The sequence below is a fragment of the Lolium perenne genome, chromosome 3 (genome assembly GCF_019359855.2).
Source record: "Lolium perenne isolate Kyuss_39 chromosome 3, Kyuss_2.0, whole genome shotgun sequence".
In the NCBI taxonomy this organism is placed as follows: domain Eukaryota; kingdom Viridiplantae; phylum Streptophyta; class Magnoliopsida; order Poales; family Poaceae; genus Lolium; species Lolium perenne.
This window is the reverse complement of record NC_067246.2, coordinates 316371601-316393665: the sequence shown is the minus strand read 5'-3', so window position 1 is coordinate 316393665 and position 22065 is coordinate 316371601. Positions and strand designations below refer to the sequence as shown.

Here is a 22065-nt window from a genome sequence, read left to right as displayed (position 1 = left end):
ACATATCACATCAAGCAAGGGTGAGGAGACGAGGTTTCAGAATTCATTTACAACATGTCCTACACCGAGGGTTAACAGGCCCCATTTTAAGAGCATTCCAACAGAGGCTCTAAAATTTGGCGTTGTAAAAGTTGTTTACAGCGCGCTCAATTCGATACCGCGCGAGCTTCACCGGAGGCTCTATTTTACAGCGCAAGTAAGAAGCTCTATTTCAGAACCGTTTTTCTTCGCGTGGTGGGAAAAATCGCGGTGTTAGTTCACAACGCGCGCTAGCCGGCGCACCACGTATGCCGGTTTGGATAGCGCGACCTACTTTACAACATCTGCTGGAGGGTGAAAAACACATTCCGCGCTGTAGATTGACAATTATTTTAGGGCAGCGCTAGTTTACAACCACTTTCTTCAGTCTCTGCCCCCGTCCCCCGATCAGGCCATCAATCCCTAGCATCTGGGCTTATCCCCCAATTTCCAAAGCCCCAAGAACCCTAGCCCCCAGATCCCACTGCTCATCCTCCTCAGGCCTTATTTGGTACTAGAGTTTTAGTGGGGATTAGCGGGGATAATCGGCTCGAAATTTTAAATCCCCACTTATCCCCAATGCATGTTTGGTGCTAGAGTATGAGAGAATTTAATCCCACTTATCCTCACTTATCCCCACTTTTCCCCCAAATTTTAGTGTAATTTTTTCAATCCCAATACTCTACCCCTACCTAGTGGATTGGGGATGGGGTTTTGTGGGGATTGGGTGACAGCATTAATTCACCCAATACTCTAGAGTATTATCCCAGTAATCCCTACTGATACACTATACCAAACAAGACCTCACCGGCGATTGCAAGTATGAAGCTGATGTGAATCGCACCCAATCCTCCATCCTTCCATGGATCTCAGCGTCCAGCGGCAGAAGCTTTCCGACGCCGACGCCGGCGGCGAGGACTGCCTCAGTGCTCTGCCCGACGACCTGCTCATACACATCCTCGTCCTGCTCGACGACGCCGCCGAGGCCGCTCGGACCAGCGTCCTTGCCAGCCGCTGGCGCCGCCTCTGGCTCCTCCTCCCGGAGCTCAACCTCAACTCCATCGAGCACCACCGCATAGGCGCCGTGCTCGCAGCCCACGAAGCGCCGGACCTAACCCGGCTGATCGCGCGCACCAAGGACGCGTCCCCAGAGTCCCTGTCGGCTTGGCTCCCCCTCGCCGCGCGCGTCCTCTCGGGCCACATGCGCCTCGAGCTCGAGGAGGTTCAGCGGGGGGCCGAGGAAAGAGGCGCTGCCGTCGATCTGCCTTGCTTCCACAAGGCCACCTCCATCGTGCTCAATCTTGGGCTTCTTGACCTCGCGCTGCCGCCTAACGGAGTATTCGCCCGGCTCCAAGAGCTGCAACTAATTGGCATCCGGCTACATGGCCAGTCCGGGTTCGGTGATCTTCTCTCCTCCCAGCGGTGCCCATACTTGTGGTTCCTCCGTGTCAGCGATGCCCGGGGTCTGGACAGCCTCAACATCCAATCCGACTCTCTTATGTGTATGGAGCTGTTGGATCTGCATCGCTTACCGCAGCTCACTGTCGTGGCACCGGAACTCAGAAAACTACAACTGAGCACCTCCATGGATCCTCGGAATACAGAACTAGCAGTTGCCAATATCTCAGCCCCTCTGTTGATGTCGCTTGAGTGGATGGATGTTTATTATCCAAGTTCTATCCAGTTTGACGCCATGGCACATCTTGAAAGTCTGGGCATCCATTTTTATATTCTAGATGAGGAGGAGGAGGAGGCTTTTGAACACAATCACTATTGGTTGACATTTTTGCAGCGCTATGAGCACATCCGCAGTCTTGATCTCATGATTTCCTACCCGTCGGTTAGTCCTTCCTCATGCCATCATTGTAGTGTGTCAATATAATGAGGAAAACATGAGTTTCAACTTAAGGAATATTCAAGATTTTAAAGAAATACTTAAGGAATATGCCATGGTATATTCAGAAAGCTCTCACTTGTTTTGGTGTGCTCATGTCCGTGCAACATGGCTTAGTACACCAAATCCTATTCTTTCCAGCAGTTGACATTAAACATAGAGTGTATTATACTACTAATCTACTATTAGTTATTTAGGGTGACTTGAACTCTTCCTCAGAGTTGGGAGAATTCGATCATCAGTAGTCCCTTGAATACCCCCAACCTAAAACTCTCCAATCACACACACAAATGTGTACTTGTTTCCTTTTAGTGAGTTGATGTAGAAAATGAGTTTTTTTTTTGTCTTTTCCCAACTGTTGTATGATTTGTTTTTCTATGACTTCCTACAAATCTACAGGTCATATGTACTGGGCCATACTTGACGGAAAACATGCCAAGCCTTCCAAATATTACATTTTTGATGTTGAGTCTAATTGTATGGGGACATTCCTTTGGAGCCAGTTTATTTGATGTTCTAAGGAGGTGTACTGGTGTAAAAAAGCTGCATCTTGATTTTTTTCCAGAAAATCAATCCGAGGTAATACTATTGTTAATTTGATTTTCAAATTCTAGAGTTATCAGAGAAGTCATATGAAGGAATATGAGAATAAGCATTTCTAGAGATTCGAAAGAAGGATATGCATTTCTAGGCATAGAGAGGTTTGAGCTCCTTTATTGGTTTGATATTAACATTTTGCTCCATGATAATGGCTGTATTAAATGTATGACGTATGTATATCCAAATGAAAACACTTAGCTCTTCATGTATGACAAATCAGGATATGGGAGTACATTACAAGGGTTGCTGACATGGTAATAGGTTTTATTTTTCAAAAATCATCAATCTGATAGAAATGACAAACTAGTGGACGGGTTCTTGTTTGCAGCAAAGAAATGAGAGATCTTTCTCTTCCTCATGGAGATCTGCTGAGACTCCTAATGGACCTATGTGGGGATCGTATTTTTTCGAGAAAACACAAAGGAATCTTTGGGTTTCGTTTCATTGAATAGATAGAAGTTGTTACACGCCTCCTAAGAGGTTTACACAGTGTTAGTACAGAATCCGAAATTAGTGAACATCCCAGGTTGTAGGCAGGAGATCCCTGAGCCCCTTTGCTCCTGTCGTGGCCCATGGCCTTGCCTCTTCTTTGATCTTGGCGCACAGGTCTTGGGTGGAGGGCGGTGCTCCTTTGAAGACACAGGCGATGCGATGTTTCCAAATCATCCAGGGCACCAGCATCGTTGCAGTTGCCAGCTCTTTTTGCATCGCCTTGGGAGTGTTCTGCTTGGCTGCATGCCACCAGTCGACCAGGCGGTTTTCGGCAGAGGGTGTGTTGCAGGTCATGCCAAGCCAAGACAGGATCTCATGCCAGATTTGTTGGGAGAACAGGCAGGTGATGAAAAGGTGGTGGATAGTCTCCATTGCCTCACCTGGGATGGTGTTGAAGCCCGCGCCTAGCCAGCCTTTCCGATGTCCAGCATCTGTCCATGTGGAAAAACCTGACCTTGTTCGGGGCCCAACTTTTCAATATGAGTTTCCAAGAGGCGCAGTTGGTAGAACCTTGGAATGTCGCCAGGTAGGCAGATTTGGCCGTGTACTTGCCAGTAGCATGCCATTTCTAGAGCAGCTTGTTGTCCTCCATGCTCAATTGTCTGTGCTCGATCATTTGCCATAGGTGGATGTACTGCTCCACTTCATGAACACCGAGGGTGCCATGGATGTCCCCCCAGTGGTGTGCATCTAGGCCTTCAGCCACCGTTCGAATCTTGCGTCGCCTTTTAGGGATGCAAGCATATAGCTGTGGCGCAAACTTGCGGACAAACCGGCCGTTGATCCAGCGGTCCTCCCAAAATTTGGCGTTCTGTCCGTTGCCGAGGGCCATACTGGTGGAGGCGAAGAAGAAGTCCTTTTCCTCGGCAGTGAATTGAAGATCAAGGCCAGTCCACGCTCTGTTGCTGTCGGTTCTACTAAGCCATTGCCACCGCAAGTGCAGCGCTGGGCCTGTGCACTCAAGGTCCTGGATGCCGAGGCCCGAGGCCACCAAGGGAGGTTGGCCGGCACAGACGCCGCCAGTTCACGTGGCAACTGCCACCATTGGCAGCGGCGTGCCCCTCCTAGAGAAAACCTCACTCAATTTTTTCCATCCTCTTCAAAATTTTCTTCGGCGGCGTGAGGACGAGCAGCTGGTGCAGCGGGATTGCCCCTAGGACCGATTTCACCAGGGCGAGCCTTCCCGGTTTCTGCATGAGCATTGATTTCCAGCAAGGTAGCTTCCCAGCCATTTTATCGACGAGTGGCTGTAGTTGGGCTGTGGTCGGTCGCCTGATCGTGAGTGGGATTCCAAGGTAGGAGAGGGGGAACTCAACCACCTGGCAGCCAAGGAGTTCGATAGTCGCTGTGGTGTCTTCACTGTCGCAGCGAATCAGGGTAGCAGAGCTCTTGGTGTAATTAATGTTGAGTTCAGAGCTTTGCCCAAAGAGCTCTAGGATTCCCTTGACCGTCATGGCGTCCTCGATCGATGGATGACAGAACATGATCACATCGTCCGCGTATAGCGAGGCGGAAGGAATCGTGCGCCTCAGGTGCAGTTTTTGCATGATGCCGGTGTCGACAGCCTGCCGAGCACGTCCACCGCGAGCACGAACAGTGGGGATTGTAATTCGCATGTGAAGGTTTGAAGGGTCCAAGCCGAAAAGCATGCTAATCACTTATCAGGACAACATTTTTTTTCTTGGGGATAACACACCAACAACTTAGCGGACTATGGTGCCCTTTACAACAAAGAGGTAAGTTCTAATCCTCACCGTCATTTGCATCAAAACCGTAAAATTTTAAATGAAGGGGGTATGGAGCAGAGATAATAATTCAATAACTAAGGATTTGTGTGCATGTTAGTACTCCCTCCGTTCACAATTAGTTTGCATTCTGGGTTTAGTCAAAGTCAAACTTTGTAAAGTTTGACTAAATATTTGGAAAATATATCAACATCTACAATGTAGAAGTTATAGTATTATCATAAGCTATACTTTCATGCTATGTGCATTTGGTATTATAGTTGTTGATATTTTCCATTATTATTTTGGTCAAACTTAGTAGTGCTTGACTTTCAAAAAAGCCAAAACGCAAACTAATAAAAAACAGAGGGGAGTAGTGATGTTCATTGTACTTGTATGATCATCATAATTTCTGAGGTAAGGTTTGCTTCAAAGTTCAAACTAATTTGCAAGTCTTATTCTCTTGTAGAGTTCGTTAATGGTATATCTCAAAGTATTCATTAAGCTCAATAATTCAGTTTAATACCTCTCTTAATTTATGTCATAAAACCATATAAGGTAATTTTATTATGTGATATAACCCTTGCTTCAGGAGCCATGCCCATCAGGTTGCATATGTGATCAGCCAGCAAACTGGAGAACGGAGGAGCTTGCATTGAATTGTCTTGAGGAAATAAAAATCCACATGAGGGGAACTGAACATGAAGTTGCTCTTGTGCAACGGATATTCCATTGGGCAACAGTACTGAGACGGGCGAAAATAAGTTTCCATGAACCAATCACCGAAAGCAATGAGAGAGAGCTCCGTCAATTATTACTAAGCTTCCCTAGGGTAGACATAAGTATGGATTTTAGCGTGTTTGGTCAATAATACTTGGGCACCACTTTGTCGCTCAAAGTTGTTTCCTGTCCCAGCAGCTCTAGTTTTGTGAGAATGTGAACTCTTGTAACTTGTTTCCCTGTATATGCGGTACTGAACTCTAGTTACTACTTATGAGAGACAGCTGTGAAATTCTTGTCAAGTGCCCTGGAATATTTTGCTTATAATGTTGTAGAAATGAAGGGTGAGTTGCTGACTTGCTGTCCAGCAAATCTGGCATGCTTGAAGTTACTGTGCTGTTTGCTTAACCAAATTGATCCATTTGCTGGACTGGCAGGAATTGTAGAGAAAATAGAAAGCTGGTAAGGTGGATCGTCATATTGATTTCGTCACACTAGATGGTGGCAAAGTGCAAGTCGGGTTTCATCCAGGGCCGATTCTAAGCATTGTTCCTGGGATGTATGGACTTGTCACTCTCGGACTGAGAAAGAATATCTTGTATTGTCGGGTTATCATGTTCGGAAACTTTTGTTGTTCCTGCCAATTTTGTGATAGTAGTGTCCACAGCTGCAGTAAACAATTTGTACATGGTGATACACATTTGCAATCTAAGAAAACAGGTGCATCAATAATACTAGTTTGGCAAGCACGCTTCGCCGTGCCACTGCCATCTACATTATGTTTTGACAATGTGTGGCAAGCTCGGTCATTGCAGGTGCGTTCACCTGATCTGAGAGATTCTTTTTTTTTTTGAAATGGTGTAATATATTAAACGGAAACAAGGGTTCTGTTACAATCATCTCCAGCTCGTTCCAACACGCAGGGAGGAACAGAGCCAAGAAGCACACCATCGCTATTACTCACGCGACTACAACTAGCCAGGTCATGCGCCAGATTATTTTGATTTCTACTAATTTTCTGAACCTTGTAAGCTGGAAGCAAGGTCAGCAGTCGATGGATGTCAGTAATTACACTGCAAGTCTGGGAGCGGTCTTTCTCCCATGAGCTGACCTTTTTAATAACAGATGCACAATCACTCTCGATTATAAGACCAGTCTCAATCTTGTTTATAGCCTGCTTCACTCCTTCCAGGCAAGCTAAAGCTTCTGCCATTTCAGCACTATTGCAGTCCTTGATAATTCCCCAGGCAGTAATTTTTATTTGACCCAAATGGTCACGGATCACAGCACCCCAAGAAGCTTGGTTTGTTTCTTTTACAAAACTAGCATCAACACTCAAACTTTGCCAGCCCTCATCAGGTGGTTTCCACTTTAGACTTCTATTTTCAGGTTTTCTTTCCATGGGCATTCTCTCAATTTCAAACATTGGCTTTTTCCCTTTTACATCTTCAGCCTGGATTTCGGCTCCCCTGTTATTGAGCATACACCTGTAGTTTCTCAGGAAATCGGTGGAATGAGAAATGCTAGCTTTGCCATCACCAAAGATACAGTTATTTCTCAAATGCCAAGCACGCCACCAAAGCAGCATCAATTTTTCACGCATCTCTGGATTGGAGGAGTTCAAAATATTTAGCGTCCATTCTTTCCCATTATTTCTTAGCCTCTCTTCAGTAGGAAGCTCCCAGACATCCCTCATGCTATTTCTTAAGGCAATCGCTTTTGTACATCTCATTATGGCATGATATCCATCTTCATTTTCCTGACCGCATATAGTGCAGGTTGGATCCAAGATCATGTTTCTAGACCAACGATTTTCCTGTACAGCCAACGCATCAGTAGCAAGACGCCAGGTAAAAATTTTAACCTTCGAGGGACTCTGGTTTTCCAAATGGCATCCCAAATAATCCGGTCACCTTCTCGGACTCTTACTCTGCTGGCCGAGCAAAAAGCTTCCGAGTTATGTAATAGTGCGAGTCTCAGAGGCACTTCGGACCGTAAAGATACCGGTTTTATCATGATGCCAAGCAATGTAGTCCTCTTCCGCAGAGTGTGGAAGACGAATTCGCAGAATCTCTTCCGCGTCATAGCTGGGAAACAGGACCTTATAAGATCCTCTTTCCATGTCATGGAGTTTTTATCAATAAGATCTCGAGACCCATCTTTGTCTCCCTTTTCCTATCTTTTTGCTTGCCTTGAGGTTTCCTCTTGGGATCCAATTATCACGCCAAATGCGGATCTTTGAACCGTCTTGTACTCTCCAGATCACTCCTTTCTTCAGAAGTTCTAGACCATGACAAACACCCTGCCAACCTGGAGAGGAATTATGAATAAAAGCCGTGTCAGTCAATTCACCATTAGGATAATATTTGGCCTTTAGAAGCCTTGCGCAGAGGCTATTAGGGAAGGCAAGCAACCTCCAAGCCTGTCTAGCAAGGAGTGCCTGATTGAAAAGTCTGTAATCTCTGAAGCCCAATCCACCAAAATACTTAGGGGCAATGATTTTTTCCCAAGCTTTCCAATGTGTTTTCTTTCTGTCCAGCTCATCGCCCCACCAAAAATTTCTGGTGATCTGGGAGAACTCATCACAGAGGCCAGCCGAAAATTTGAAAATGCTCATAGCATATGTAGAGACTGCTCGCACTACCGACTTAATGAGAGTTTCTTTCGCCCCAGATGACATATATTTCTCACACCAGTCATTCATATACTTTCGGATACAATCTTTGGTCGGTTCAAATTGACCATTCTTCATTCTACCTTCTGGAACAGGTAGACCGAGGTACTTTTCTTCAAACTCAGTCTTCTCAATGTTCAGAATTGATAAGGTTTGTTGTCCATCTTCCTCTTTTACTTTGTTACCGAGTAGGATGGAGCATTTTGATGGGCTGAGTAGTTGACCTGTACCCCTCTCATATTTTCCGAGGATTTTCTTCACAATTTCCGCTTGCTCCTTTTTTGCTTCAAAAAACAAGAGGCTGTCGTCAGCGAAGAGAAGGTGGGACAAGCCTGGAGCTCTACGGCATATTTTAAGTTCTTTCATTCTTGACTCCTTGATTTCGTGATCAATGAGAACTGAAAGACCTTCGGCCACGAGAAGGAACAAATAAGGGGATAGAGGATCGCCTGTCTCGGTCCTCGTGTGGGGTGGAATGCTTCAAGAAGTGAACCATTGAGCCGGATCGCATATCCGATGATGTAACACACGCCATGATCCAATCTATCCACTTATCAAAGAAACCTAGCCTTCTCATGGATCTTTCAAGGAATGTCCAATCAACACGGTCATAGGCTTTACTAAGATCGAGTTTGTAAGCACGTAATTCACCTGCCTTATTGTCGTTTGTCTGGAGCGCATAGATGCATTCAAAGGCCATGAGGGCGTTATCTGTAATCATTCTTCCAGGGATGAAGGCACTCTGAGAGGGTGAGATGATCTCGTCTAGCACTGGTCTAAGTCTGTTTGCCATGCATTTAGAGATAATTTTATAAATCACATTGCAGAGGCTAATAGGCCGATAATCCTTCGTACTAACGGCATCTTTAGATTTCGGGATTAGGACAATAGAAGTGTCGTTTGTGCCTTCAGCAGAGAACCAGTCCTAAAGAATTCCTTCACAAAGCAGCTTATTACTTCCTCTTTCACAAGGCCCCAATTACGTTGGAAGAAACGCGCCGGAAACCATCTGGACCTCGGCGATTTCATGGGTCCAATCTGAAACAGGGGCATTGCTTATCTCATCGTCGCAAAGTCTTGGCGAGTTTTTCATTGGTTTCAGCATTTATTTTTTCCTGAAAGAGGTGGAGGATACCCTCGGGGTCCACAGATTCATCCGTGCTATAAAGATCTTTAAAAAACTCGCTTGTCATCTCCTTTATTTTTCTTCATTCTTCATAATATTACCATCTCCATCGTAAAGTTGTGTAATGTTGTTTTTCTTTGACCTCCAACTAGCTTTCCTATGAAAATAGCTAGTATTCTCGGTCACCGTAGTTCAGCCAATCCACTCTGGAACGTTGCTTCCACATAACCTCTTCTTTTGCTAGCAGTTCATTCATCTCTAGAGAGATTCTTCTCTTTTCCTCAACGCTGTATTCATCTTGGTACTTACTTATGACTTGAAGCCTTTTTCTCGAGTTTCTCTAATTTCCTTGGAACTGATCCAATTGTTCTTTTACTCCACGTTTGGAGAGTATCCATCGTGCCATCAAGCTTTTTCCCAATATCCTGCATATTCTGAGCTGGCCTTTGTCCGTTCCACGCGCCCTCAATTTCTTCACCCAAGGAATTTTCCCTCTCCCAAAAGGCTTCATATCTTCTCGCAAGGTTTATGATATTTGTCTCATTGGAGTGTCATCGAAGCTGATTAGAAGAGGAGAATGGTCTGACTCTGGGGCTTACCAAATGCTCCACTCTATAGTCTTTGAAGTAGTGCATCCACTCTGGGCATGCCACAGCCTGTCTAGCCTCACACGCACATTTCTGTCACCTTTTTGTTTATTATCAAAGGTCCATGGCAGTCCAACAAAACCGAGATCATGTAAATCACGGTGAGATAGAACTTCTCTCGAACTCGAGCATCTGTTTCTCATTCCTCCTTGATTTGGAGAAATGTTCTCCACCGCCACAGGCTTCATTGAAATCACCGCCATCAACCATGGGCCAGTAGCATTTGGTTTTATTCTTCTAAGCAAATCCCACATGTTTTTCCTCTGGCTTGCACAAGGTTCTCCGTAAACAAAAGTGCACCTCCACTTTATTTCAATAGGCATATTCTTGATGCATACATCAATACATCTACTGCCTACACCTGTGAGATCTACCTCAATGCTCTCATCCCGTGAAAGAGCAACTCCCCCACCCTTGCCATCTTCCTTAAAAGAGATTACATGTTTGAGACCAAGTCTCCATCTAAGCCCCTCTACTACCTCCTTACATTGACGAGTTTCGTAAAGGAAAACAAGTTTTATTTTATTCTTGTGCACTAGACGAATCAACTCTTGAACTGTCCGGGATCGCCCAAACCCCGGCAGTTCCAGCCAAGAACCTCATTTGATCCGCCCGGCGCACTCCTTAGCGCCCGGCCTTTTGCCTTCGACCTCCGGCTGGTTTCTGTCATCTTTTTCTTCTTTTCTTTGATCTGGTATGTGTTATCAGCTACCTCTTCCGCTGATTCAGGCTGCCTTGCTGTGTTAGCCTCACCACCCTCTGTTCTCGCATAGGTGTTCGTGCCATTGCCGTTAGCCTGCAGTGTCCCGGTAGCTCTTCTCCTCTCGTCCCCTTGGCCTTCTCGGTTCTCCACTTCATCTTCCCTGTCCTCCAAGTTGTGCAAGTCCTTGTTCTTCTTGCCTTATTTTTTCCGCACCTTCCTTCCCGTGCAATGCTCTAACGGTGGTACTGCATGATGATCCTCTTCGCAAGTGGCTGCTGGACTTGGTCCTCCTCTTCATCATTTGCTCGGGTCATGAGCCCCCAGGGAAAAACCCTGGGTTGTCCGCGTGGTGTTGTCGTCAATCTTGGCGTTCTCTTTCCTACGGTGGTACCTTATCCAGGTTGCTCCACCCTTCTGGGAACCAGTGCCCCCACCTTCACTTCCTGCTGTAGGCATTGTTGATGTCGAGCCCTGTTTGGCAGCAGGTGGTGGAGGGGCAGGCGCGGCTGCTGTCACCACCGCTTGAGTTGCTGGTACCTGCTGCAGGCCTTCGGGCGGTGTTGCAGATGTCGTGCCTTGTTTGGCTCCAGAGGCCGCCGGGGGCGTAGAGCTTGGGCTTGTAGCATTGGTGGAGTCGATCGTGTTCTTGGTGGAGGGGAAGTCGATGATGAGGTTGTCGTTGACAGAGAGCTTCCCCACCGCAGTCGCGATGCGGGCGATGGTGGTAGTCTCCCTCTCTAGGTTCTGCTTGCTCGGTGTATGGCGCGAAGTACGCCATGGAAGTGAAGGAGCTTGGCGTACATGGCCCGTGGTGTCGGGTAGGAACCATTTCCTGTCATCTTCAGGAAGGATCGGCATGACACCAAGCTCGGCCTTGTACGTCTTCTTTCTCACGTTGCCGGCGACCATGCACTCCGTGTACTTATGCCCGATGAAGCCGCAGGTGTAGCAGAAGGTTGGCAGCCTTTCATAGTGGACAAAGGCCACAACTTGTTCGTTCTCGATCTCGTCGATGAGGGGGATCCATCTACGGAGAGCTCGGTCAATGGGGAGATGAACTCTGGTCCTGATGATCTTATCACAAATATCTCCACGAGCATTGTTATCAATACAAATAAATTCTCCAATTTTTTCTCCCAGTTCCTTAGCAAGCTTTTTGGATAATAAATAAAAAGGAATTTTCCTGAATTGGACCCATATAGGGACAGTGGTAAACCGTACCGTCTCAGGGTCGTCTCCCTCCTTCAGTACATCAACCAGGACAGCATCCTCCTTATACCTCCATGGTCCTCCCTTGGTGACGTGTGTGAAGTCGCCCTCCTCGGAGAACTCGATGACGAACCTCCTGTCAGCCAGCTGGTGTGTCTCAATGAAACCACGAATTTGCCATACCTTCCGCATAGAGTCGATGAGGTTCTTCGAGGTGATGGCGATGATAGAAAGGAAGACCCCGACAGCGAGGAATCTTCCTCGGTTTGCCCTCCGAGCCTGGGCCATGTTGATGACAATGGCCCTCTTCTCCTCCTCCATTCCCAGCTCCTGGAGAAGCTCCTTCCCGCTTCGCCGACCGCTGCTAGCCGATCCAGGGCCAGAAACGCAGGCTACAATGCTAGTACCAACACCATTGCCTTCGTGAGCCATGGTTTCAGAGTAGCCCACTAGCAGCGATTTTTTAGCAAGGATGTAACCGGGAGGTGGTGGTGTGGCAGGGTGTTTCTGGTTGCTCGGGAGTTGGGGAATTTCTTTCTCCGCCATGGTGCTAGACAGGGTCGAGAGAAGATGTTGGTTGTGAGGTTGTGGTAGTGGCGATGGATCGGCAAAGAAGAGCGAAAGGTTCTGATATATAGGGAGGAACAATTTCATTCTGTGGTTACTACTCCCCATGAACAACGTGCAAGGAAGGGTATCAAAACAAAAGGAAATCACCGACAACTGATCAATCAACGGGTAAACATTAGTGCCAAAAATTCTAGACATGGGGCGTAAGATATTCAGGTTCAGAGAATCGAGACAGGTGTACTGCTGGGTCATTTGTTCCTCTTTCATCATGGATAAATTGGGAATCAGGATCAAAATATCAGCGGGTGGAGTAAAGATTGGAGACGCAGATTTCGGAATTAACGGTAAGGCGATGATTTCATGATCAAAGGCAGGTTGCTGGACTGGTGGGCTGATTTGTGGAGGCGATGGGGATGGGGAAGAATCCGGTTTAACAGGGAGGTGCATCGATGTCTTACCATACTCGAGCAGGGATCTGGGCGTCCTCGATCTGAAGATTTCCAATGCCCTTTTGGGATCCTTAGATTTTAGGATCAAATCTTTCAGTCTTCTCCGCATATCATGGGGAATGAAGTCCGGGGCTTGTGGATGATCTGAGGGAATCAGGTGGGGGATTTGTGTTTGGGGAGGAGTGGTGCGGATCATTTGTGGTTTGGAAGGAATCTCACTCACCAATTTCACAATCTTTGGGGTCGGATCATCGGGATCTAGAAGATCGCCCTCAGTGCCGCGCAACCTCAGGTCACTTCTAGATGAACCGAAGATGAAGGAGATGATCTGTGTATCCGAATCTAGTTTGTATAGACAAATGCATTGATCTGAGAGATTCTAGTTCAGTGATCTGAGAGATTCTAGTTCAGTGTTCTGAAAAAAAAAAGTATCGCCTCAAATGAGATGCTCCCAAATCAGGTAGTCTACATGAAAACACAATTGACAAAATCTAAACAACCAGGTAGCGTACATGAAAACCTGAATTGTATATACAGAGAAACTGATTGAACGATGCCAACTTGTTTGTTAGGACAGAGCATCAAAATAGGAAGAAATCAAATGAGGAACAAATAGGGGTTGGGTAAGATCATGTGCGCCCTGAAGCGGAGATCTTACAGGTAAGAGGCGAACATGCCACTTCACATCTTTAATTACAGGCCTGCTCGAAACAAAAACAGAGCCAGACGGCTATCCTTACTTCCCCTGTTGTTGCCTCATCCCGTTGGTGACACAAGACCCACTGAACAAGGGGTAAGGTTTTCCGCCACCATCGCTAACCTTGAGGACGGCCGTCGGCCATTGACGACGGCTCACGCTACAGCTTCTCCTGGCCATCGAACAAATACACCTTGCCATCTCCTGCCACATTTGGCAGGCTGCAACCTCTGGTAGCAAACTGTAAGAGAAAACAAGGGACATGGTCAACCACCCCTTTTCACGTTGGTGCCTGATCGGGGCACCCAAACCCTGTAGTGTCCCGATCAAGGAGGGATCGAACACACCCGAATCAGCGAGCAAGGAGATGGGAAAAACGGAATCAGAGATGAGGAGACGAACAAGAGGGTGGGAGCTAGACGAAATAGATGGGATTAGTTCCAGAGTTTTCATAACAAGCATGCCTCAGACTCAGGGTCGATTCGTCCCTATAAAGCACACACCACGCTTACAGCTGGGAGCCATGTCCAGCACATGACACCACACCACACCACGCGCCAGCTTCTCTCGCCACTTGTTCCTCTCGTTGACGCTGGGCCCCACTGACGCTCGCCTGGGATTGATCTGTTGGACCAGGCGACTCGATGTCCGTCGACAGTGTGTAGGAGGCGTGATAAACCCACTACTTGGTTTCGGTCGCATCTCTCTAGCGCTTGATTACAGACTCCGCATGCCTGAATAGCACCAACAAACTCTGCATGCCTGAATAGCACCAACAAACTCTGCATGCATGAATAACAAATTCTGTATGCGTGACCAACAAACCGATTTTTGAACTCTAATCTCTAAAAATCAAACTTGGCATGCGTGAATAACATACTCCACGCACACACAGCAATATCTTGACGGTAGATGTGACTCTGGACCTCTGGTGGACCTTTTTGAGATACGCTCTGGTTGTTAGAGGTGCAGTTCGTTTTTAGTCGCATTACTGAGTGGTGCGAAGAAAAAGGATAGTTAGCTCTAAGAGATAAGATTAAAACGCGGGATGGAGGGCGTGGTGGCATTTGTGATGTAATTTGTCTGAAGTGTGACACCACCACATCTTTCACCTTAATAGTAAAGAAACAACAGAAGTCTTTATTTCATTTCATAGTTGTACTAGGGTTCATCCATATCCCCAACTAAGGTACTCAAGAAAAGGGCACAAGACATCGTATGAATGAACAAGGATGAATGAATATGATACATGTATAGGTTCCACAATTTTTGAAACTGAACAATGAGAATAGGACCCACAATAGAGTTTGGATACAACGCGATGAATGAAGGGATCGGTGATGAATGCGGAGATGGTGATGGCGTTGATATCGAGGCCTACTTGTCCCAAGCCTTCTTCTTCTCTCCCTTCAATGGTGCGATGGTGGTGATGAAGATATAAGGCGGCGGCACGGCAGCAGGGCTCCGTCGTGTGAAGATGTGATGAAGTGTTCTTTGTTGAGGTGGCTCTCCCCTCTTTTATATAGGCCTAGGAGAGGTCTCCAACAACCCTCAACCGACCTTAACACCTAAAGAAGATCTAGGAATAAACATAACCAAAATCGGTGAAGAATAGCGGAAGTTATGGTGATTTCCGTCGTGAAGAATATGCGGTATGGGCGAACCGTGCGTTTTTACTCGCTGCTCATTGAAACTTCCTTCTTCATTTGTATTTTGTCTGCTATTTCTTCATACGAACTCTGATTGAGGTATTCTTTGTCTTGTTGGATTTGTATCGATGAGGGCTACAACACCATGGTATTAGATCTTTATTATCTTGTTATGCAAATATCTCACTCTTCCAACCTTGAAATGGCCAAGTCCAAGTGCCTATAACTCCTCAATATTGAATCCTCTTGGATCTTTTCTTCGTGCTTTGTTCATAAATGTTCAGAACACCTACACACATGAAAGACAAGGAAAAGTAATAAAATCTTACTAGAACTACTAATTGTGCAAATCTTTCATGAAAATGAATCAAAACTTGTAACTAAGCATAACTAAGCATTTAAGACTGGTTAATAGCTAGATGGGGCATGTAATGAGACAAACATATATGCTTATGCAATGGAAAACATGTTGATTTTGGACTCATGATGACCCACAAGTATAGGGGATCGCAACAGTCTTCGAGGGAAGTATTACCCGATTTATTGATTCGACACAAGGGGAGCCAAAGAATAAATATAAGCCTTGACAGTTGAGTTGTCAATTTAGCTGCACCTGGAAATAGACTAGCTCGCAGAGGTTTATCAGTAGCAACAGTTTTATAGCAGTGACAGTAATAAAGTAACATCGGAAATAAAGTAAAAAACAGCAGCAGTGGTGGATGCGGGTAAACAACAGGATTAAAATACTGTAGGCACATGGATGGATCACCGGGCGTTGCATGAATGAGATGACTCATATAATAGCTAACATGGGCATTTGCAGATGAAGTGATACAAGTATCAAAGAATAAAATAACCATAGGCGTATGTTCCTATTTAGTCGCGCGTGCTCGCAATGAGAAACTTGCGCGACATCTTTTGTCCAACCAGCCCATTGCAGCGGGGCCTCGAGGGAAACTACTGGTAATTAAGGTACTCCTTTTAATAGAGTACCGGAGCAAAGCATTAACACTCCGTGAACACACGTGATCCTCACATCAAAGCCATCCTCTCCGGTTGTCCCGATTATTGTCACTTCGGGGCCTCGGGTTCCGGACAATGACATGTGTATACAACTTGCAGATATGATCAAGAACAATATATAAAGCATCATCATGAAAACACAATATGTTCAGATCTGAGATCATGGCACTCGGGCCCAAAGTGACAAATAACAAGTTGCAACAATGCATAAAATACTCACAACGGATACTAGGCAATATGCCCCGAACAATTCTAATGCTATTACATGAACGAACTCATCCAATCCCGACCATCCCCTTCAGCCTACAGCGAGGAAACTACTCACACATGGATGGGAGAATCATGGATGGTTGATGGAGAGGCGTCGGTGATGGAGATGGTGATGATCTCCTCCGATTCCCCATCCCGACAAGGTGCCAGAATGGAGTTCCTGCCTCCAAAATAGGGTTCTGCGAGGCGGCGACGCTATAGACTTTTCTCTGGAATAACTTCGACCCCCTGGGGTTTTCTCGTGATGAGGATCTTATAGCCGAAAGGGGAGGCCTAAACGACGAAGGGGTCGGGAATACAACCCCCAGGCGCGACCAGGCCTGGGCCGCGCCTGGGCCATGTACTCCCAGGTCCAGCCCCCTCTGCTCTTCACCTTCTGGCTCCATGAGTTCCCCGGGAAAATAAGGCATTTAGGTATATTTCTAGGATTTTCCCGAAAGTTGATTTTCTGCACAAAAATTCAAAACACACAAGTTTGAGGGTAAATAATAACAAAAAAATTCGGGAAAGTAGATACATTTTGGACGTATCAACTCATCAATTCCGATGACGCTTTCCAAGGTCTAGGAAAGCCCGTCATGGGCCCAAACACACATGTGCCCACCAATGATCCACTTAGGTGGGTGGGGTTACTATAAATGCATATACAATGCCCAAATCGTTGTGGTTTGAGCAAAGGGGTATGGATTTATATAGGACATTATATTATATCTTAAATACAACATTTGTCAACTAGTGCGTGGAACCGCCATGGAAGAGGAAGTATCTTATCGTTCATGATCATTTAAGATAAAATATAACGGGATGACCATTATTCGTTATGATTTAGGTATGCTTAACTTTTTACACAATTTTTTTAAAATATTTTCAAGAATCTTAAAAAATAACCATGTGACTTTTCTTACACAAATAAATTGTGCATATATATGCACATAATGTCAGTGAGTAGTGAAGAAACCTGAAATGTGTAATACAAAGGTATGGAAGGATCGTATCGACCGACTGGTTTCGAGGGTTCTCTAGAGGTAACACATAGTTGTGCCAAAGACACTTACTCATGGAAAAAAAAGGGCAAGGGTGCTGATCTTGAGATATTCACATAACTAGGAGATTTACCATACCGCTTTTGGATCATATTGGAGATATGAAATCTGATCATAAACAAAATGTCTTTATATAAGGATTTGGAGACATCTTTAAGACCTTAAACACCAACTAGAGGGGGAATAGGCGATGTTCATAATTCTTAATGAAAGTTGGCACTTCTATAAAGTTGTTTTGTATGATTGCATGAAACACTCTAGGAATTCAACTATGCAAAGATATAACTTGGTGAAAAACTAGATTACCATAACTAATGGAACAAAGCAAGGGGATCACAAACACAAAGATGTATGTAGTTGGCGTTATCCTAAATCCTTGTTGGAGAAGGCTAGAACGCAAAGTTCTTGATCACACTACTTCTCCTTGTGTTGGGACAATTACTCCATGCACAACCACTAACATCGGATTTTCACATTTGCGAACTCTTTTCTCCTTTGCAAATCACTACTAAAGTTTCCAAGTGACACCTAGAGGCTAGGAGGCGCAACCCTTCAAGAAGTAGCAACACAAAGGCTAGCACTTGGATCTTGAATCCTCCAAAAAGATCTGACAAAAATAGCTTCAATTCACTCTAGATCTCATGAAGTATGGATTTGAGGGGTAGATCAAGGTGTGTGAGAGATAGATCATAAGAGTAAGTTAGTAAAACTCTCTCTTCTCTCATAAAACCGCTCCAAAAGAATTTGACTTGTGTTATGGGATCAGGGGTATTTATAGTAAAAGGCATAAATATGACCTTTACATGAAAAGTATCTATGGCATTAGTGCCAAATACCAAAACTCACAATTAGCGAACATGTGCAAATTATGAATTCTTGAGCGAGAAAATTGTATCTTGAAGATACCATAGCATAAGGCTCGGAGGTACCGTATGGAACATAATGCTTTAAAGATGGTTTTAACTCGGAACTGAAATGAAGACTCACAAGCTTGGAGGTTCGACCCAAAAAAATCTAATTTTCCTCGATGAAATGTGAGCGTTCGTAAGTGCTAGCGGAAATCACATCGGTGATACATAATCAAACAGAACACCCTTGAAAATTAGTTTGGGCAAGAATTGCTAAATTTATGCTTGGAGGTAAAAGACTTAATTGATCTAGAGCCGACGGGCCTAGACATTAACTTTTTTAGACATAGTTTGATAAAGACTCGATGGTTGCGACAATACTATGTTCGATAGTATATGCAAACAAAAATACTTGCCCAAACCCTAAACACTAAAACGCATGCCTCCGCGAGACTCTCAAACTCACAAGGTCCAATGTACCAAGATAGAATTATTCGTAGTATCGTGCAAGTATAAAAGGACGAGTTTGGAGATTTAGTGTATTTTGAAGGAAAATTTTGTGGGATTTATTCCTCTTGCTTTCCCAAGTGATCCTCTTTATAGTACGACATATCTATGACTCAAGAAATAAAAAAATTATATTACCTTGCATAACATAGGAGCATATATGGCTATACGAGTTTTTCTAAAAAAAAATTAATGGCCATCAAGAACAATCCATTTTGTACTTTTCTTAATGAAATGATGTTATAAAAGAACATGCAAATCCTTGCACAAAATTGGAAGTTACCTAATTGCATTGCCATGGATCATCCAAACCCCCTATATGAATCCTAGATGCACTTCCACTACTGCCAAAGACTCAAGCCATTCATGAAAACTCAAAAAAAAAAAAAACCTGAAGCCCTAGCTTCTTTTTTTTAGAATAATAAAGGCTTAACTTGTTGGAGGTGTAGTGACCTTTTCTGTCTCTTTCCCTTTTTTGAGCTAATTTTCTGTCTCTTTCCCGCGTCGGAACCTGCCAATAGAAGCTTGGTGGCCCATATGGAGTATTACCACGGAGAAAGAACACGTTTGAAAAGGCTTGAGAGAGCGCAGGCCCCTGGGCGGGGCAGAACTTAGCTTTCTAAACCCACAAAAGTGGAAACACCCGCGCCTATACATCTCCTATTAGTGTGCGTTTGTACGAATTGCCTGAAGGTAATCCCGCGTGGGCCGGCCCATTAGTTATTCGTTAGGTTCAAAAGAAGTACCATTCTTTTTCTCTTTGAACATCACGTGGTCTCTGGCCTAGCGGTTACCTGTGCACGTCAGTGGTGATGCAAGTTCAAATCCTAGCCTCCACATGGTTTGCCAAACATTTTTTGCAAATTTTAATTAAAAAAGGAAAATAAACCTAAATAAAATTTGAATTTGAGCAAATTTCGAATCTGAAAATAAAAGTATGAACACAATTTGAATTCGAACAAAAAAATGTAAGATTTCAAAATGTTTAAAATTAAAAATAAAATCAGATTTGAAAATTGCTCAGATTTGTAATTTGCGGCGATTTACACAAAAATAACATTTTAGTGAAAGTATTGCATAAAATGACCTTCCGGCGAAAATATTTCACTCTACTAACCTTTTTGTGTGATGCCTATGCGAAGGGCGCCACACATCACTGTGCATGGGCGCCACACATATTGTATGCGTGGCGTGCAACCACCGACGTGAAAGCCATGTGGGATGCCAATGGCAATGGCGCCACACTACCCTTTATATATATTGTTTGTCTAGAGTTGACAAAACGGAATGCTAGCTCAGCTGGTTGAAGCTTTTGCATTTAAATCTAAGGTCTTGAGTTCAAATCCCCACACCGCTGATTTTATATGTATTTCTAAAAATTATGCTAGACATTGTAGTGTAACTTGTACATCTCGGATTTGACGTAGTAATATTTTTTGAGTGTTTAAAAGAAAATAAAAAGCAAGGCGAAGCTAGGTAGCTAGATAGGGAAGCAGCTAGGGATGTATCAACTGGGCCCATGCGGAGACATGCACGCGCGTGGTGTGCTGCTGGCCTGGTTTGGTTGTCATGCATGCGCGGGCGGAGACGTAATTTGCTTACATTCAAAATTTGATTAATTTTGAAATTTCCTCAAATTTAAAATTTGCCTATACCTTTAAAATTTGCTCGAATTTCGAATTTTATTAAATTTTAAAATTTCTCAAAATTGGAATTTGCTTACATTTGAAATTTGCTCGAATTTGAAATTTGTTTTAAGAAAGAGAAAAAGGGAAAAATCAGAAAAAGAAAAAACCAGAGAAACCGCTAGAGCCGAAGAAAACAGCAAAAACTGAAAGAACCGACCGAACCAGTGGGAAGCCGAAGAAAAACGTGAAAAGGAACCAGAAAGTTAACTAAATATTGAAATTAGAAGTTACATGGGCCGCGGCCCGTGTGCTGCCTCACGCGTGGAGGCGTTAATACGCGCCGCAGCGGAGCGATGAATAGGATTTCCCCGCTTACCAGGACATGCATTTCCTAGCCCCCCATCGTGAGTCTGTCAAATATGCATGCATGCCACATAATTTACTCAACGTCTGAGGTACTAGCAACTAGCAAGCATCGAACCAAGATTATACTCCGTATTTACTAGTAAGCATTGGACCGACCACATGCTTATAAATCTAACTTGGATTAAACTCGAACGGTGATCATCTTCGTTGCCATTTACTAGTAATAATACTGTACAACATGTTTGTTTGGTCGGTTAGTGAACTGTGCACGTCAACAGAGTTTCAGGGAAAACTCACTCGTGGCCGTACGGCGGCTCTGCTACCCCTGTTGGAGCCATCTATGTTGACGCATGCATACTATGCTAGCTCCGCGTGGTGTCAGTAACTCAGAACACGTGCTCACACACCGGTAGAAAAAGGGCCTTTAGTCCCGGTTCACAACAGGCTTTAGTCCCGGCCACGTGGGTTCTGTGTGTCTGGGCGAAAATATATCCACTTGAATTTTTCTAATTTTATTTTTTCTAAATTTTTTTCCACTCAATTTTTTTTCTATTATTTCAGAATTTCTATTATTTCAGTTATTTGCATAGTTTAGTCTCTATCTCTAACTACACTTATCTTTAGTTAAATTACTTACTCTTGGTCAAACTTCCCGCTCGGTCACTCATCCTCCCACTACTCTAGCACTAGCACGCTTAACTTCCGAGTTTCATCCCGTCCCGCATCCAAGTGCTTCGCGCATGTATGTGATACTAATATCATATCAATTCTATTAACATGTTGGTCGATGTCACATTTCTTTACTGTTTGAATTTCAAATTATTCTTTTAATAAATAAAAGTAATGATGTAATAATAACCATGAATAAATAAATAAACATTAAATTTTTAATTTGTATTATTTTTAATTTTTTTAATTTTTTTTGCCAAACCTAGAACCTAAAAATTTGAATTTCTAAAAACTGGGTAAAAGTAATAGTAATCTTTATGCAGGATGCAATTATTAATTTAATTTTTTAAAAAATAAAAAATAAAAAATCCGTAGTTGATAGAAAAAACTAAAATCTTCCTGCTTTCGTATTTTCATTTGGAATTTTGAGAATCTAAAATCCCACGATCATTTTGATATATTATACGTTTTTTTGAGTCGTATGCAAAAGTTAATGCGGTTTTACCATTTTTCAAACCTTTTTTGCAAAAAAAATGAAA

General features: G+C 44.1%; 2 protein-coding genes across 2 annotated transcripts; one reads left to right on the top strand and one right to left on the bottom strand.

Annotated features, from left to right (window-relative positions):
- The first annotated feature begins 779 nt into the window (after nt 1-779).
- Nucleotides 780-5835, top strand: LOC127345564 (F-box protein At5g03100). Its single transcript, XM_051372050.2, has 3 exons — nt 780-1858; nt 2312-2491; nt 5321-5835. The coding sequence occupies exons 1-3, from the start codon at nt 881-883 to the stop codon at nt 5597-5599; spliced, it is 1437 nt and encodes a 478-aa protein (XP_051228010.1). The 5' UTR covers nt 780-880; the 3' UTR covers nt 5600-5835.
- A 481-nt stretch (nt 5836-6316) lies between these two features.
- On the bottom strand, nt 6317-7144 carry LOC139838254 (uncharacterized). Its single transcript, XM_071827643.1, has one exon. It carries the CDS (start codon nt 7142-7144, stop codon nt 6317-6319), a length of 828 nt encoding a protein of 275 aa, XP_071683744.1.
- Nucleotides 7145-22065: the final 14921 nt, after the last annotated feature.